The following is a 20,116-nucleotide window of genomic DNA, read 5'->3' as shown; positions in this document are numbered from 1 at the left end:
TATCACCACGTCTGTATATCACCACGTCGATCTATCACCACATCTATATACCTCCATGTATATCTCCACGTCTATATATCACCACGTCTATCACCACGTCTATATATCACCACGTCTATCTATCACCATGTCACTCTATCACCACATCTATATATCACCAAGTCTATCTATCACCAAGCCTTTATATCACCACGTCTATCTAGCACCACGTCTATATATCACCACGTCTATCACCACGCCTATATATCACCACGTCTATCTATCACCACGTCTATATACCTCCACGTATATCACCACATCTATATATCACAACGTCTATCACCACGTCTATATATCACCACGTCTATCTATCACCACCTCTATATACCTCCACGTATATCACGATGTCTATATATCACCACATCTATCACCACATCTATATATCACCATGTCTATCTATCACCACGTCTATACACCAACAAGTCAATATATCACCACGTCTCTCTATCACCACGTCTATATACCACCACGTCTATATATCACCACGTCTATCTATCACCACGTCTATCTATCACCATGTCTATCTATCACCACGTCTATCACCACGTCTATATATGTCACGATTCCCGCCGAAGTCGACCCCTCTCCTTGTTCGGGCGGCGTTCGGCGGTCGACGTCACCGGCTTACTAGTTGCCACCGATCGATGTTTCACTGTTCGTTTGGTTTTGTCTTTATTGTGTACACCTGTTTTGAGTTTCCCTAATTATGTTCATTATTTAAACCTCTGCATTTCCTGTTTGTCTTGTCGGTGATTGTTTGTCTGTTTTATGTAGTTGGAGGTGTTTCTCCAAACTATGTATTTTGATGAGAAGATTGATGGATAATTTTAGTAAACACGTTTTGTTTAACTTTATCCCTGTGTCCTGCGCCTGACTCCTCCACTTCTCTAAGAAAAGCATTACAGAATCACCGACCAGAAATGGAGTCAGCAGGAGCAGCCAGTTCTCCTAGTCATATAGAGGAGCGCGTTCAGCAGCAGGCGAATATGATCCAGGATCTAATGACTGCCATGGATTGCGTGCTGCTGACCATGGAGAGAGTGGAGAGGGAAGGATGTCCCGTCGACCCAGCCACACCACCGCCCGGCACACCTCTGGATCCTATCCAACCGCCGTCTGGATCCGGTGGGATTCGGCTCTCGGGAGCGTATGACGGAGCAGCTGCCGGGTGTCAGCTGGAGCTCTACCTGGCGGCTGTCCGGCCGCGGCCCTCGGGACGCAAGAGAGTGAGCGCCCTCATCTCCTGTTTGACTGGTAAAGCCCTAGAGTGGGCCAACGCCATCTGGGAGGTGGAAGACCCGACTCGGGAAAACTACGAGGACTTCTCCCGCCGCTTTCGGGCAGTATTTGATCATCCAACAGAAGGAAAAGCGGTGGGAGAGCGCTTGTTCCATTTGAAGCAGGAGATGAGGAGTGCTCGGGAGTTTGCACTGGATTTTAGAACTCTGGCGGCTGGTGCAGGATGGAATGAGCGGGCCCTGATCAATCACTACAGGTGTGGTTTGCGAGAGGACTTTCGTAGGGAGCTAGCCTGCAGGGACACCACCCTCCACCTGGACCAGCTGGTGGACTTATCTATCCAGCTGGATAACCTGCTGGCCTCCCGCGGACGTCCGGATCGGGGTCCGTTGGTTCCATCCTCCAGTCCCTTAGACCCAACACCGATGGAGTTGGGTGGGGCTGGTACTAGGGAGACCGGAGGGGAAACCGTTCCATGCACCAGAGGTGACCGCAGAGGACACACTGCTGGTCGGTGCTGGGGAGGTTTTCCAGGTAGTCGAGGTGGTAGGCGGAACACTGGTGGTTCATCTCAGGTGAGTAGGCACACGACTCACCCAGACCCCCCTATTGCTCACATGTGGTTATCTATAAGCTTTCCGGGGTTTTCCCCGCATTCCCAGCATAAGGCCCTAGTAGATTCAGGCGCAGCTGGGAACGTTATAGATCGGTCTTTGGCCAATAGATTAGGGATTCCTATTGTTCCCGTTGATGTTCCCTTTCCTATACATGCGCTAGATAGTCGTCCTTTGGGGTCTGGGCTGATTAGGGAGGTCACAGTTCCCATTGCTATGGTGACGCAGGAGAGTCATGAAGAGAGTATTAGTCTCTTTCTGATTGACGCTCCTGCGTTTCCCGTTGTGTTGGGGCTTCCCTGGTTGGCTTCTCATGATCCTATTATTTCGTGGCAACAGAGGGTTCTCAAGGGATGGTCCTGTCAGTGTTCAGGGAGGTGTTTAGGTGTTTCCTTAGGTGCCACTACGGTGGAAAGTCCAAACCAGGTTTCCACCATGCACATTCCTCCCGAATATGCCAATTTGGCAATCGCCTTGTGTAAAAGGAAGGCGACTCAATTACCACCCCATCGACCGGGGGATTGTGCGATAAATCTCCTGGAGGGTGCTGCACTTCCCAGGAGTCACCTGTATCCTCTGTCACAGGAGGAGACGGCGGCTGTGGAAACATATGTCGCTGAATCTCTGGGACAGGGATACATTCGGCCCTCCATTTCACCTGTCTCCTCGAGCTTCTTTTTTGTGAAGAAGAAGGATGGAGGTTTACGCCCGTGCATTGACTATCGAGGTTTGAACCAGATTACTGTGAAATACAGTTACCCGCTACCTCTGATCGCCAGTATGACAGAGTCATTGCTCGGGGCGCGCTTCTTCACAAAATTGGACCTCAGGAGCGCGTACAACCTGGTGCGTATCAGGGGAAGGGATGAGTGGAAGACGGCATTTAGCACTACATCTGGGCACTATGAGTACCTCGTCATGCCGTATGGGTTAATGAATGCTCCATCCGTCTTCCAATCATTTGTGGATGAGATCTTCAGGGACCTTCACGGGCGGGGTGTAGTGGTGTATATAGATGATATTCTCATATACTCCACCACCCGCGCTGAGCATGTGTCCCTTGTGCGTACGGTGCTTGGTCGACTGTTGGAGCATGACCTTTACGTCAAGGCGGAGAAATGTCTGTTCTTTCAACAGTCCGTCTCCTTCCTTGGGTACCGTTTGTCCTCGTCAGGGGTGGAGATGGAGACTGACCGCATATCAGCCGTGCTTAATTGGCCGACTCCAACCACGGTAAAGGAGGTGCAGCGGTTTTTAGGGTTTGCCAACTACTACCGGAGGTTTATCCGGGGCTTTGGCCAGGTGGCGGCTCCCATTACCTCCTTACTGAAGGGGGGACCGGTGTGGTTGCAGTGGTCGGCTGAGGCGGACAGAGCTTATGGTAACCTGAAGGCTCTGTTTACCACGGCTCCAGTGCTGGCGCATCCTGATCCCTCCTTAGCGTTCATAGTTGAGGTGGATGCATCCGAGGCTGGAATAAGGGCTGTGCTATCTCAGCGCTCGAGTAACCCACCAAAACTCCACCCCTGTGCTTTCTTTTCGAAGAAGCTCAGCCCGGCGGAGTGAAACTATGACGTGGGGGATAGGGAGTTGTTAGCTGTTGTCGGGGCTCTGAAAGCGTGGAGACATTGGCTTGAGGGGGCTAGACACCCTTTCCTCATTTGGACTGACCACCGAAATCTGGAGTATATTCAGGCAGCGAGGAGACTGAACCCTCGCCAGGCTAGGTGGGCTATGTTTTTCACACGCTTTTCTTTCACTCTTTCCTATAAACCAGGTTCCCAGAACGTCAAGGCAGACGCACTGTCCCGGCTGTATGATACAGAGGAGCGGTCCACAGAGCCCACTCCCATAATTCCAGCCTCATGCCTGGTGGCACCGGTGGTATGGGAGGTGGACGCGGACATCGAACGGGCGTCACGTGCAGAACCCACTCCCTCCCAGTGTCCCGTTGGGCACGTGTACGTGCCGTTTGATGTTCGCGATCGTTTGATCTGTTGGGCCCACACATCACCCTCCTCTGGTCATCCTGGTATAGGTCGGACGGTGCGCTGCCTTACGGGGAAGTACTGGTGGCCCACGTTAGCCAAGGACGTGAGGGTTTATGTCTCCTCCTGTTCGGTATGCGCACAGTGCAAGGCACCTAGACATCTGCCCAGAGGGAAATTACAACCCCTTCCCGTTCCGCGACGACCGTGGTCACACCTATCGGTGGATTTCGTGATGGATCTTCCCCCGTCACGGGGTAACACCACGATCCTGGTCGTTGTGGATCGTTTTTCTAAGTCCTGCCGTCTCCTTCCTTTGCCCGGTCTCCCTACGACCCTACAGACTGCGGAGGCCCTATTCACCCATGTATTCCGGCACTACGGGGTGCCTGAGGATATAGTCTCTGATCGGGGTCCCCAATTTACGTCTAGAGTCTGGAGGGCGTTTATGGATCGCCTGGGGGTCTCGGTCAGTCTTACCTCAGGGTTCCACCCCGAGAGTAACGGGCAGGTGGAAAGAGTCAACCAAGAGGTGGGTAGGTTTCTGCGGTCCTATTGCCAGGACCGGCCGGGAGAGTGGGCATCATTTATCCCTTGGGCCGAGATGGCCCAAAATTCCCTACGCCACTCTTCCACTAACCTTAGCCCTTTTCAGTGTCTGCTAGGGTATCAGCCGGTCCTGGCACCATGGCATCAGAGCCAGATCGAGGCTCCTGCAGTGGATGAATGGTTTCGGCACTCGGAGGAGACATGGAACGCTGCCCATGTACGTCTTCAACGAGCCATCAGGCGGCAAAAGGCGAGTGCCGACAGCCACCGCAGTGAGGCCCCGGTTTATGCACCGGGGGATCGGGTATGGCTCTCGACCCGAAACCTGCCCCTTCACCTGACCTGCCGGAAGCTGGGTCCGCGGTTTGTGGGGCCATTTAAAGTCCTGAGGAGATTGAACGAGGTTTGTTATAGGTTACAACTTCCCCCTGATTATCATATTAACCCCTCGTTCCATGTGTCTCTCCTCAGGCCGGTGGTGACTGGTCCGCTCCAGCAGTCGGAGGTACGGGACGTTCCTCCGCCCCCTCTGGACATCGAGGGGGCCCCGGCATATACCGTACGAGCCATTATGGACTCCAGACGTCGGGCGGGGGGCCTTCAGTACCTCGTGGAGTGGGAGGGGTATGGCCCGGAGGAGCGAAGCTGGGTACCGGCGGAAGACATCCTGGATCCGTCGTTAATGAAGGATTTTCACCGCTTCCGTCCGGATCGCCCTGCTCCCCGTTCTCCGGGTCGTCCCCGAGGCCGGTGTCGGCGCGCTGCTGGAGCCGCGCGTCGGGGGGGGGGGGGTACTGTCACGACTCCCGCCGAAGTCGACCCCTCTCCTTGTTCGGGCGGCGTTCGGCGGTCGACGTCACCGGCTTACTAGTTGCCACCGATCGATGTTTCACTGTTCATTTGGTTTTGTCTTTATTGTGTACACCTGTTTTGAGTTTCCCTAATTATGTTCATTATTTAAACCTCTGCATTTCCTGTTTGTCTTGTCGGTGATTGTTTGTCTGTTTTATGTAGTTGGAGGTGTTTCTCCAAACTATGTATTTTGATGAGAAGATTGATGGATAATTTTAGTAAACACGTTTTGTTTACCTTTATCCCTGTGTCCTGCGCCTGACTCCTCCACTTCTCTAAGAAAAGCATTACAATATATCAACACGTATATGTATCACCACTTCTATATATATCCACGTCTATCACCACGTCTTTCACCACGTCTATATATCACCACGTCTATCTATCACCACATCTATATATCACCACGTCTATCTATCACCACGTCTATATATCACCACGTCTATCTATCACCACGTCTATCTATCACCACGTCTATCTATCACCACGTCTATATATCACCACATCCATCTATCACCATGTCTATCTATCACCACGTCTATATATCACCACGTCTATATATCACCACGTTTATATATCACCACGTCTATCTATCACCACGTCTATCACCACGTCTATCGCCACGTTTATATTTCACCACGTCTATACATCACCACGTCTATCTATCACCACGTCTATATATCACCATGTCTATCTATCACCACGTCTATCACTACGTCTATCTATCACCACATCTATATATCACCACGTCTATATAGCACCACGTCTATATAGCACCACGTTTATCTATCACCACGTTTATCTATCACCACGTCTATATATCACCACGTCTATCTATCACCACGTCTATTTATCACCACGTCTATCTATCACCACGTCTATCTATCACCACGTCTATATATCACCACGTCTATTTCTATGGGCACTGTTCATACCCTTCTTGTTGGAGGAGAGAAACTTTTGCAGGTTTAAAGCTTGTGTGTGTGTGTGTGTGTGTGTGTGTGTGTGTGTGTGTGTGTGTGTGTGTGTGTGTGTGTGTGTGTGTGTGTGTGTGTGTGTGTGTGTGTGTGTGTGTGCAGGGTCAGAGGATGTGTGTGTGTGTGATGCTACATTGCCATCTGTCCCATCCATACATCCTGTTGTTAGTCCAAACATCACTCCTCTCCTCACACGCACGCACACACGCATGCTGGCACGCACGCACACACGCACACACACACAGAAACATCCAAAACAGGCTGGGTTGTGTGTAAATCTCTCAGGCTGGGTTGTGTGTGTGTGTGTGTGTGTGTACTGTATATACAGGTGTGGGTGTGTCTTACATGCGTTGGGTGCTGTTGAGGCCACAGGGGCTCCATGCCCTCCACTGCCAGGTGATGTTGGGGGCGGGACGTCCGTACCCTGTACAGGTGAGGGTCTGGCTGCTGCCACGGCGATACGGGCTAGAGGGTGCTGCTATTTCCTTCTCATGGATCTGAGGGGGAACTGAGGGGGGGTAGAGCGACGGGGAGGGGGTAGAGCGACGGGGAGGGCGTAGAGCGATGGGGAGGGGGTAGAGCGACGGGGAGTGGGTAGAGCGACGGGGAGGGGTAGAGCGACGGGGAGGGGGTAGAGAGACGGGGAGGGTGTAGAGAGACGGGGAGGGGATAGAGCGACGGGGAGGGGGTAGAGCGACGGAGAGGGGGTAGAGCGATGGGGAGGAGGGGGAGTGAAGGGGAAGGTAGAGTGACGAGGGAGATTATTAGACTTTGGTCAAATACATACGGACACACCTACACATTCAAGGGTTTTCTACATTGTAGAAAAATAGTGAAGACATCAAAACTATGAAATAACACATATGGAATCATGTAGTAAACAAAAAAGTGTTAAACAAATCAAAATATATTTATTTTTTGAGATTCTTCAAAGTAGCCACCCTTTGCCTTGATGACAGCTTTGCACACTCTTGGTAAAACCCTTGAAGTAGTAGGTATGTCCAAACTTTTGGCTGGTACTATACATCTAATATTTACAAATACCTGATTCATCTTGAGGCTGGGGAATATTCCATTGGTTTTTCTGGTACTGGCAAAATAATTCACACTAGGTTCAACTACACCGCTGAAAGTGTCTAACTACACCGCTGAGTGTTCAACTACACCACTGAGAGTGTTCAACTACACCACTGAGAGTGTGTGTGTGTTCAGCTACACCGCTGAGAGTGTTAAACTACACCACTGAGTGTGTTCAACTACACCACTGAGAGTGTTCAACTACACCACTGAGAGTGTTCAACTACACCACTGAGAGTGTTCAACTACACTACTGAGAGTGTTCAACTACACTACTGAGAGTGTTCAACTACACCACTGAGAGTGTGTGTGTGTTCAACTACACCGCTGAGAGTGTTGAACTACACCACTGAGTGTCCAACTACACCACTGAGAGTGTTCAACTACACCACTGAGAGTGTGTGTGTGTCACCTACACCGCTGAGAGTGTTAAACTACACCGCTGAGAGTGTGTGTGTGTTCACCTACACCGCTGAGAGTGTTCAACTACACCGCTGAGTGTTCAACTATACCACTGAGAGTGGGTGTTCAACTACACCACTGAGAGTGATTGTGATGGTTACCGTTGATGATGAGTGTGATGGTGATGGAGAAAAATACCGTTGACGATGAGTGTGATGGTTGTGGTGATGGTTACCGTTGACGATGAGGGTGATGGTTGTGGTGATGGTTACCGTTGACGATGAGTGTGATGGTGATTCTCCTCTCCAGCAAGGCGGCGGTGTTCTTGAGGAGGATGGTGTAGTTTCCAGCATCCTCAGGGTGAACGTCTCTGATCTCCAAGTTATAGTGCTGATGGAGACGCATCCTGTTGAACTCTGGACGACGGCTGATCAACTTATCACCTTTAAACCTGAGAGAACATCCAAACAAAAAGGAATACAAAGTTGAACTTGATATAGAAAAATGTTGTAGAAAACAAGTATTATTAAATACATACACCAGAAACAGGGTACACTTTGGGGCTTGTCAGATCGATATCAGCAAGGTAGAATAGCTAACTGCAGAAAAAATAGCTTGCTAGCTGATTGGCTAAACACAGAACGTCAGCAACAAACCTAGTTCTGAAAGACGAATTTAGAGGGCACCCTAGCAACATTATGAAGATAAATGTTCTATATCAGATAGTTAATGTTCCATAGCAGATAGTTAATGTTCTATATCAGATAGTTAATGTTCCATATAAGATAGTTAATGTTCCATATCAGATAGTTAATGTTCCATATCAGATAGTTAATGTTTCATGGCAGATAGTTAATGTTCGATGTCAGATAGTTAATGTTCCATATCAGAGGGTTAATGTTCCATGTCAGAGGGTTAATGTTCCATATCAGATAGTTAACAATGCCAGATGGTCTTACCACTGTATGTCAGGTCTGGGGTATGCTGACACCTTGGCTAACAGTTTGAAGGACTTCTGTCCTGATGTTGCCTCGACGACCGGGCCGCTCCTGTAGTCTAGGCTGATGAATGGCTTCTCTGTAACAGGACACATGCGTACACACACACACACACACACACACACACACACACACACACACACACACACACACACACACACACACACACACACACACACACACACACACACACACACACACACACACCACACACACACACACACACACGACACACACACACACACACACACGCAAACGTAGGAGGGCAAACATTAGCAGAGGAGGTTTGATGAAGCATACATGCGTAATGAGAAACCTTGCCAAAGACCGAAAGACTTCGGAAAGGTCTCTTACCTAGGCTTAGCTCAGCGGACTAACGCTGGGTTTCCCCGGGTTTCAAACGTAGTTCTTACCATGCACTATGACTTGCGTTGCCAGATCCAGTTTCTTCTCCACGGTGATGGTAGAGCAGGTGTAAGTGCCGGTGTCGCTGACGTTGACACTTTGGATGGTCAGGATGCTGTCTGCCTCCGTGAACCGAGAGAGAGAATTACGCTTGTGCACTATGCCCACTGTACTGTTCATCTAGAGGTGGGAGAGAGGGAGAGAGGGGGATTTAAAGAGAGAGAGGGGGATTTAGAGAGAGAGGGGGGATTTAGAGAGAGAGAGAGAGAGAGAGAGAGTGAGAGGGGGATTTAGGGAGAGAGAGGGGGGATTTAGAGAGAGAGGGGGGATTTAGAGAGAGAGAGGGGGGTTTAGAGAGAGAGAGGGGGATTTAGAGAGAGAGAGGGGGATTTAGATAGAGAGAGGGGGATTTAGATAGAGAGGGGGGGATTTAGAGAGAGCGAGAGGGGGATTTATGGAGAGAGAGGGGGAATTTAGAGAGAGAGGGGGGGATTTAGAGAGAGATAGGGGGGTTTAGAGAGAGAGAGGGGGATTTAGAGAGAGCGAGGGGGATTTAGATAGAGGGGGGATTTAGAGAGAGCGAGAGGGGGATTTAGGGAGAGAGAGGGGGGGATTTAGAGAGAGAGGGGGGGATTTAGAGAGAGAGGGGGATTATAGAGAGAAAGGGGGGATTTAAAGAGAGAGAGGGGGGATTTAGAGAGAGAGGGGGGGATTTAGAGAGAGAGGGGGGATTTAGAGAGAGGGGGGGATTTAGAGAGAGGGGGGGATTTAGAGAGAAAGAGGGGGGGATTTAGAGAGAGAGGGGGGATTTAGAGAGAGAGGGGGGATTTAGAGAAAGAGGGGGGATTTAGAGAGAGAGAGGGTGATTTAGAGAGAGAGAGGGGGATTTAGAGAGAGGGGAGATTTAGAGAGAGGGGAATTTAGAGAGAGAGAGGAGGATTTTGAGAGAGAGGGGGGATTTAGAGAGGGAGAGGGGAGATTTAGAGAGAGAGGGGGGATTTAGAGAGAGAGAGGGGGATTTAGAGAGAGCGAGAGGGGGATTTAGGGAGAGAGGGGGGGATTTAGAGAGAGAGAGGGGGATTTAGAGAGAGAGTGGGGATTTAGAGAGAGAGGGGGATTTAAAGACAGAGAGGGGGGGATTTAGAGAGAGAGAGGGGGATTTAGAGAGAGAGAGGGGGGGTTTAGAGAGAGAGAGGGGGGGATTTAGAGAGAGAGGGGGGGATTTAGAGAGAGGGAGGATTTAGAGAGAGAGAGGGGGATTTAGAGCGAGTGAGAGGGGGATTTAGGGAGAGAAAGGGGGGATTTAGAGAGAGAGAGGGGGATTTAGAGAGAGAGAGGGGGATTTAGAGAGAGGGGGGATTTAGAGAGAGGGGAATTTAGAGAGAGAGAGGATGATTTTGAGAGAGAGGGGGATTTAGAGAGGGAGAGGGGGGATTTAGAGAGTGAGGGGAGATTTAGAGAGAGAGAGGGGGATTTAGAGAGAGAGAGGGGGGGATTTAGAGAGAGGGGGGATTTAGAGAGAGGGGGGGATTTAGAGAGAGAGCGGGGGATTTAGAGAGAGAGGGGGGATTTAGAGAGAGATGGGGGGATTTAGAGAGAGCGAGAGAGAGAGAGAGAGGGGGGGGATTTAGAGAGAGATGGGGGGAGACCGAGAAATTTAAAGACATAAACAAGACAGTCTATACTTATATTTCCATCTAATTACCTAGTTCCTCTTAATCCGAGCTAAAATAGGAGCATATAATGAAATTCCCCCCCCCCCCAACATTTACCTGGATCTACGTAAAGTGTACAAACGACTCTTTTCTCTACCGTACCTGTTTTCCAGGAAAGGACCAGCGGAACTCGACAAACATGCCAAACTCTACAGTGGCGTTACAGTTGAGCGTCAGGGCTTCCCCCATGATCAGCTCCACCGAGTCCTCTGGATACAGCTTGACATCGTAAAGCTGACTTCCTGTCGGGGGGGTGGGGGGGGTGGGGGGGGGGGGGGGTGAGAACGGTTACCGTGACGCCATCACAGTGACAAACAGAGCTGGCCCAGAGAAGTTGAGTCTCTTTGGCTGGCCCACACCATGTCCCTGGACCCCTGGCACGATTCCATTACTTTTAAACTCACATCCTTCCTTTCTCTCTTCCGAGAAGTAATCACTTGAAGAAAATGACCTATTTACCAACATTGGGTCGGTTCAAGTTGCATAGTTTTACACCTATCCAGTCATTACAGATCAGTGATTATTTAAACTAAGTGAGGAAGTATTTTGAACAAGGCTTAGGGCTGGAGTGGGCTAGCTCTGTCGACTCGAGGCTGAGCTAATCTGTTGAAATGTCCACCTTTCAAACTGTCGTCACCTAATCTGTGAGGACTTGATAGGGGAAACCAAACTGTCTTCATCCAGTCTTTTCACCTGTCTTTAGGAAAACTTTAAGACTGTCAGCGGCCGACCAAGACCTCTCTAATTGTGAAGCTCAAGTTGTGGCTCTCTGCTCTTATTGGGAAAAAATTAGGACTCTAACATACAAGCAGTATGGACGTCTCTAATGATACAGAGAGACATGCAGTATGGACATCTCTAATAATACAGAGAGACATGCAGTACGGACATCTGTAATGATATAGAGAGACATGCAGTATGGCCATCTCTAATGATACAGAGAGACATGCAGTATGGACATCTCTAATGATACAGAGAGACATGCAGTATGGACATCTCTAATGATATAGAGTGACATGCAGTATGGACGTCTCTAATGATATAGAGAGACATGCAGTATGGCCATCTCTGTTATAGAGAGACATGCAGTATGGCCATCTCTAACGATACAGAGAGACATGCAGTATGGACATCTCTAATGATATAGAGAGACATGCAGTATGGACATCTGTAATGATAAAGAGAGACATGTAGTATGGACATCTCTGTTATACAGCGACATGCAGTATGGACGTCTCTAATGATATAGAGAGACATGCAGTATGGACATCTCTAATGATATAGAGAGACATGCAGTATGGACATCTCTAATGATATAGAGAGACATGCAGTATGGACATCTCTAAGGATATAGAGAGACATGCAGTATGGACATCTCTAAGGATATAGAGAGACATGCAGTATGGACATCTCTGTTATAGAGAGACATGCAGTATGGCCTGAGAGGAAATCCCTGATATAAAATAATTTAATTGTGACTCTCATTTCCTGTCAGTCATGTGGTCAAGAGATACTTAGGGCTCTAGTTGTACTAGTAGTGTACACTAGGTAGAGTGTAGACAGTAGAGATACTCAGGGCTCTAGTTGTACTAGTAGTGTACACTAGGTAGTGTGTACTATGTAGTGCATAGTTACCTGTGAAGTGCAGCACGTAGTGGGGAGAGCGGTACACTCTCCCCTGTAGTCCAGCTTGGCAGTACAATCCAAAGAGGAAAGGTCTAGTGTCTAAGGCCTGTCTAGGGATGGACCAGCCTCTTTTACTGTCCCACACCATCCCCTCATCCTCCAGGGGCATAGGTATAGATTCCCACTGAGGAGAGAGGAGAGGAGAGAGGGATGAGAGAGGGATGAGGAGAGAGGGATGAGAGGGGAGAGGGGGACAAGGAGAGGAGAGAGGGATGAGAGGAGAGGGGGGCGAAGAGAGGAGAGAGGGATGAGAGGGGAGAGGGGGACGAGGAGAGGAGAGAGGGATGAGAGGAGAGGGGGCGAAGAGAGGAGAGAGGGATGAGAGGGGAGAGGGGGATGAGGAGAGGAGAGGGGGATGAGAGGAGAGGGGGACGAGGAAAGGAGAGAGGGATGAGAGGAGAGGGGATGAGGAGAGAGGAACGAGAGGAGAGGGGGACGAGGAGAGAGGGATGAGAGGGACGAGGAAAGGAGAGAGGGATGAGAGGAGAGGGGACGAGGAGAGGAGAGAGGGATGAGAGGGGGACGAGGAGAGAGGGATGAGAGGGGAGAGAGGGACGAGGAAAGGAGAGAGGGATGAGAGGAGAGGGGGACGAGGAGAGGAGAGAGGGATGAGAGGAGAGGGGGACGAGGAGAGAGGAATGAGAGGGGAGATAGGGATGAGAGGAGAGGGGGACGAGGAGAGATGAATGAGAGGGGAGAGAGGGATGAGGGGAGAGGGGGACAAGGAGAGAGGAATGAGAGGGATGAGAGGAGAGGGGGACGAGGAGAGAGGAATGAGAGGGGAGATAGGGATGAGAGGAGAGGGGGACGAGGAGAGATGAATGAGAGGGGAGAGAGGGATGAGGGGAGAGGGGGACAAGGAGAGAGGAATGAGAGGGGAGAGAGGGATGAGAGGGGAGAGAGGGATGAGAGGGGAGATGGGGATGAGAGGGGAGTATCTGGGATGAGAGGGGAGAGAGGGATGAGGAGAGGAGAGAAGAATGAGAGGGGGATGAGACAGACAGACAGACAGACAGACAGACAGACAGACAGACAGACAGACAGACAGACAGACAGACAGACAGACAGACAGACAGACAGACAGACAGACAGACAGACAGACAGACAGAAATGAAGGTACCAACCAGATAAAGTGTGACGATGAGGTCGGGAACAGTGACTAGACAAGGTACTGTGATGTGAGTGGAGGATCGTGATATGAAGATTGTCTCGAGGTCACCGTTGCTTCCTCTGTTTCTCCTGAGGAAAGGCTGCTCCAGATCTGGAGGAAAGGAGACAGGACAGTCAAGGCAGTCAGAGGACAATGACAGAGATAATATACAATATAATATACAATATACATGTTTAGAATGAAGACAATCAGTTGATCATGATTGTGTTACCGCTGGAACAAAAGTATTTACAAACAACCCTTTGGGATTAATAAAGTACAACCTAATCTCCTATAATCTAGTCTCATCTCACCAGTCCTCTGTGCATAAACAATAGATCACCCCTGGCATATAACAGCATATATATTTTTTTATTTTATCTTTATTTAACTAGGCAAGTTAGTTAAGAACAAATTCTTATTTATAATGACGGCCTAGGAACAGTGGGTTAATTGTCTTGTACAGGGGCAGAACGACAGAATTTTACCTTGTCAGCTCTGGGGATTGATCTTGCAACCTTTTGGTTAGAAGTCCAACGCTCTAAACACTAGCCTACGCTGCTGCCCCAAAATTGTAATCTAGTAATTTGCTTCTAGCGCCAGATAGAACAATGAGCCATACCGTATGGATAAATGTGAAGCATCTGGTTGGCATTTCCACTCACCCCAAAATATGAAGAGAAGGAGAAGGTAAACTGACATTCTAATATTCTCCTTCACGTTTTCATGAACAGTTTTCTGTTCCCAAAACTAAAATCTGTTACGAACAGAGTGGACTATGTTTTGTAGACTTTACCCTTTGACAAAGATTTAAAAATTGTGTTGTTTAGGTCCACAAACGATGCAATCAATACCAGAGCAGTCTACTCCCCACAGAGCAGGACTGACTCATTACCAGGCAGTCTACTCGCCACAGAGCAGGACTGACTCATTACCAGAGCAGTATAACCCCAAAAGAGCAGGACTGACTCATTACCAGAGCAGTCCACCCCCCACAGAGCAGGACTGACTCATTACCAGAGCAGTCTACCCCCCACAGAGCAGGACTGACTCATTACCAGGCAGTCTACTCCCCACAGAGCAAGACTGACTCATTACCAGAGCAGGACTGACTCATTACCTGAGCAGGACTGACTCATTACCAGGCAGTCTACTCCCCACAGAGCAGGACTGACTCATTACCAGAGCAGGACTGACTCAATACCAGAGCAGTCTACTCCGCACAGAGCAGGACTGACTCATTAAAAGAGCAGGACTGACTCATTACCAGAGAAGTCTACTCCCCACAAAGCAGGACTGACTCATTACCAGAGCAGGACTGACTCATTATCAGAGCAGGACTGACTCATTACCAGGTAGTGTACTCCCCACAGAGCAGGACTGACTCATTACCAGAGCAGAACTGACTCAATACAAGAGCAGTCTACTCCCCACAGAGCAAAACTGACTCATTACCAGAGCAGTCTACTCCCTACAGAGCAGGACTGACTCATTACCAGAGCAGTCTACTCCTCACAGAGTAGGACTGACTCATTACCAGAGCAGGACTGACTCATTACCAGATCAGGACTGACTCATTACCAGAGCAGTCTACTCCCCACAGAGCAGGACTGACTCATTACCAGAGCAGTCTACTCCCCACAGAGCAGGACTGACTCATTACCAGAGCAGTCTACTCCCCACAGAGCAGGACTGACTCATTACCAGAGCAGGACTGACTCATTACCAGAGCAGGACTGACTCATTACCAGGCAGTGTACTCCCCACAGAGCAGGACTGACTCATTACCAGAGAATTCTACTCCCCACAGAGCAGGACTGACTCATTACCAGAGCAGTCTACTCCCCACAAAGCAGGACTGACTCATTACCAGAGCAGGACTGACTCATTATCAGAGTAGGACTGACTCATTAACAGGCAGTGTACTCCCCACAGAGCAGGACTGACTCATTACCAGAGCAGGACTGACTCAATACAAGAGCAGTCTACTCCCCACAGAGCAGGACTGACTCATTACCAGAGCAGTCTACTCCCTACAGTGCAGGGCTGACTCATTACCAGAGCAGTCTGCTCCCCATAGAGTAGGACTGACTCATTACCAGAGCAGGACTGACTCATTACCAGAGCAGGACTGACTCATTACCAGAGCAGTCTACTCCCCACAGAGCAGGACTGACTCATTACCAGGCAGTGTACTCCCCACAGAGCAGGACTGACTCAATACAAGAGCAGTCTACTCCCCACAGAGCAGGACTGACTCATTACCAGAGCAGTCTACTCCCCACAGAGAAGGACTGACTCATTACCAGAGCAGTCTACCCCCCACAGAGCAGGACTGACTCATTACCAGAGCTATCTACTCCCTACAGAGCAGGACTGACTCATTACCTTAGCAGTCTACTCCCTACAGAGCAGGACTGACTAATTACCAGAGCAGGACTGACTCATTACCAGAGCAGGACTGACTCATTACCAGAGCAGTCTACACCCCACAGAGCAGGACTGACTCATTACCAGAGCAGTCTACTCCCCACAAAGCAGGACTGACTCATTACCAGAGCAGGACTGACTCATTATCAGAGCAGGACTGACTCATTACCAGGTAGTGTACTCCCCACAGAGCAGGACTGACTCATTACCAGAGCAGGACTGACTCATTACCAGGTAGTGTACTCCCCACAGAGCAGGACTGACTCATTACCAGAGCAGAACTGACTCAATACAAGAGCAGTCTACTCCCCACAGAGCAGGACTGACTCATTACCAGAGCAGTCTACTCCCTACAGAGCAGGACTGACTCATTACCAGAGCAGTCTACTCCTCACAGAGTAGGACTGACTCATTACCAGAGCAGGACTGACTCATTACCAGATCAGGACTGACTCATTACCAGAGCAGTCTACTCCCCACAGAGCAGGACTGACTCATTACCAGGCAGTCTACTCGCCACAGAGCAGGACTGACTCATTACCAGAGCAGTATAACCCCAAAAGAGCAGGACTGACTCATTACCAGAGCAGTCCACCCCCCACAGAGCAGGACTGACTCATTACCAGAGCAGTCTACCCCCCACAGAGCAGGACTGACTCATTACCAGGCAGTCTACTCCCCACAGAGCAAGACTGACTCATTACCAGAGCAGGACTGACTCATTACCTGAGCAGGACTGACTCATTACCAGGCAGTCTACTCCCCACAGAGCAGGACTGACTCATTACCAGAGCAGGACTGACTCAATACCAGAGCAGTCTACTCCGCACAGAGCAGGACTGACTCATTAAAAGAGCAGGACTGACTCATTACCAGAGAAGTCTACTCCCCACAGAGCAGGACTGACTCATTACCAGAGCAGTCTACTCCCCACAAAGCAGGACTGACTCATTACCAGAGCAGGACTGACTCATTATCAGAGCAGGACTGACTCATTACCAGGTAGTGTACTCCCCACAGAGCAGGACTGACTCATTACCAGAGCAGAACTGACTCAATACAAGAGCAGTCTACTCCACACAGAGCAGGACTGACTCATTACCAGAGCAGTCTACTCCCTACAGAGCAGGACTGACTCATTACCAGAGCAGTCTACTCCTCACAGAGTAGGACTGACTCATTACCAGAGCAGGACTGACTCATTACCAGATCAGGACTGACTCATTACCAGAGCAGTCTACTCCCCACAGAGCAGGACTGACTCATTACCAGAGCAGTCTACTCCCCACAGAGCAGGACTGACTCATTACCAGAGCAGTCTACTCCCCACAGAGCAGGACTGACTCATTACCAGAGCAGGACTGACTCATTACCAGAGCAGGACTGACTCATTACCAGGCAGTGTACTCCCCACAGAGCAGGACTGACTCAATACAAGAGCAGTCTACTCCCCACAGAGCAGGACTGACTCATTACCAGAGCAGTCTACTCCCCACAGAGAAGGACTGACTCATTACCAGAGCAGTCTACCCCCCACAGAGCAGGACTGACTCATTACCAGAGCTCTCTACTCCCTACAGAGCAGGACTGACTCATTACCTTAGCAGTCTACTCCCTACAGAGCAGGACTGACTAATTACCAGAGCAGGACTGACTCATTACCAGAGCAGGACTGACTCATTACCAGAGCAGTCTACTCCCCACAGAGCAGGACTGACTCATTACCAGAGCAGTCTATTCCCCACAGAGCAGGACTGACTCATTACCAGAGCAGTCTACTCGCCACAGAGCTGGACTGACTCATTACCAGAGCAGGACTGACTCATTACCAGAGCAGGACTGACTCATTACCAGAGCAGGACTGACTCATTACCAGAGCAGTCTACTACCCACAGAGCAGGACTGACTCATTACCAGAGCAGTCTACCCCCCACAGAGCAGGACTGACTCATTACCAGGCAGTCTACTCCCCACAGAGCAAGACTGACTCATTACCAGAGCAGGACTGACTCATTACCAGGCAGTCTACTCCACACAGAGCAGGACTGACTCATTACCAGAGCAGTGATCTCCCCACAGAGCAGGACTGACTCATTACCAGAGCAGGACTGACTCATTACCAGAGCAGAACTGACTCATTACCAGGCAGTGTACTCCCCACAGAGCAGGACTGACTCATTACCAGAGCATTCTAATCGCCACAGAGCTGGACTGAATCATTATCAGAGCAGGACTGACTCATTACCAGAGCAGAACTGACTCATTACCAGGCAGTGTACTCCCCACAGAGCAGGACTGACTCATTACCAGAGCAGTCTACTCCCCAAAGAGCAGGACTGACTCATTACCAGAGCAGGACTGACTCATTACCAGAGAATTCTACTCCCCACAGAGCAGGACTGACTCATTACCAGAGCAGTCTACTCCCCACAAAGCAGGACTGACTCATTACCAGAGCAGGACTGACTCATTATCAGAGTAGGACTGACTCATTAACAGGCAGTGTACTCCCCACAGAGCAGGACTGACTCATTACCAGAGCAGGACTGACTCAATACAAGAGCAGTCTACTCCCCACAGAGCAGGACTGACTCATTACCAGAGCAGTCTACTCCCTACAGTGCAGGGCTGACTCATTACCAGAGCAGTCTGCTCCCCATAGAGTAGGACTGACTCATTACCAGAGCAGGACTGACTCATTACCAGAGCAGGACTGACTCATTACCAGAGCAGTCTACTCCCCACAGAGCAGGACTGACTCATTACCAGGCAGTGTACTCCCCACAGAGCAGGACTGACTCAATACAAGAGCAGTCTACTCCCCACAGAGCAGGACTGACTCATTACCAGAGCAGTCTACTCCCCACAGAGAAGGACTGACTCATTACCAGAGCAGTCTACCCCCCACAGAGCAGGACTGACTCATTACCAGAGCTCTCTACTCCCTACAGAGCAGGACTGACTCATTACCTTAGCAGTCTACTCCCTACAGAGCAGGACTGACTAATTACCAGAGCAGGACTGACTCATTACCAGAGCAGGACTGACTCATTACCAGAGCAGTCTACTCCCCACAGAGCAGGACTGACTCATTACCAGAGCAGTCTACTCCCCACAAAGCAGGACTGACTCATTACCAGAGCAGGACTGACTCATTATCAGAGCAGGACTGACTCATTACCAGGTAGTGTACTCCCCACAGAGCAGGACTGACTCATTACCAGAGCAGGACTGACTCATTACCAGGTAGTGTACTCCCCACAGAGCAGGACTGACTCATTACCAGAGCAGAACTGACTCAATACAAGAGCAGTCTACTCCCCACAGAGCAGGACTGACTCATTACCAGAGCAGTCTACTCCCTACAGAGCAGGACTGACTCATTACCAGAGCAGTCTACTCCTCACAGAGTAGGACTGACTCATTACCAGAGCAGGACTGACTCATTACCAGATCAGGACTGACTCATTACCAGAGCAGTCTACTCCCCACAGAGCAGGACTGACTCATTACCAGAGCAGTCTACTCCCCACAGAGCAGGACTGACTCATTACCAGAGCAGTCTACTCCCCACAGAGCAGGACTGACTCATTACCAGAGCAGGACTGACTCATTACCAGGTAGTGTACTCCCCACAGAGCAGGACTGACTCATTACCAGAGCAGAACTGACTCAATACAAGAGCAGTCTACTCCCCACAGAGCAGGACTGACTCATTACCAGAGCAGTCTACTCCCTACAGAGCAGGACTGACTCATTACCAGAGCAGTCTACTCCTCACAGAGTAGGACTGACTCATTACCAGAGCAGGACTGACTCATTACCAGATCAGGACTGACTCATTACCAGAGCAGTCTACTCCCCACAGAGCAGGACTGACTCATTACCAGAGCAGTCTACTCCCCACAGAGCAGGACTGACTCATTACCAGAGCAGTCTACTCCCCACAGAGCAGGACTGACTCATTACCAGAGCAGGACTGACTCATTACCAGG

The 20,116-nt window shown here is 49.9% G+C and overlaps 1 protein-coding gene across 1 annotated transcript in view; it reads right to left on the bottom strand.

The window, feature by feature from the left end:
- Positions 1-20,116, bottom strand: part of flt4 (fms related receptor tyrosine kinase 4) — a 723,665-nt gene that overhangs the window by 58,134 nt on the left and 645,415 nt on the right. Inside the window, exons 4-10 of the mRNA XM_082956115.1 lie at positions 13,666-13,802; positions 12,491-12,665; positions 10,958-11,097; positions 9,149-9,320; positions 8,697-8,814; positions 8,010-8,188; positions 6,604-6,766 (exon numbers count right to left, since the gene is read on the bottom strand). Coding sequence (XP_082812241.1) covers positions 6,604-6,766; positions 8,010-8,188; positions 8,697-8,814; positions 9,149-9,320; positions 10,958-11,097; positions 12,491-12,665; positions 13,666-13,802 — 1,084 coding nt within the window. The remainder of the gene's footprint in view (positions 1-6,603; positions 6,767-8,009; positions 8,189-8,696; positions 8,815-9,148; positions 9,321-10,957; positions 11,098-12,490; positions 12,666-13,665; positions 13,803-20,116) is intronic.

This window comes from Salmo salar, chromosome 09, assembly GCF_965601325.2.
Source record: "Salmo salar chromosome 09, fSalSal1, whole genome shotgun sequence".
Classification (NCBI taxonomy): domain Eukaryota; kingdom Metazoa; phylum Chordata; class Actinopteri; order Salmoniformes; family Salmonidae; genus Salmo; species Salmo salar.
The sequence above is the reverse complement of the archived record's forward strand: the minus strand, read 5'-3'. Positions and strand labels throughout refer to the sequence as shown.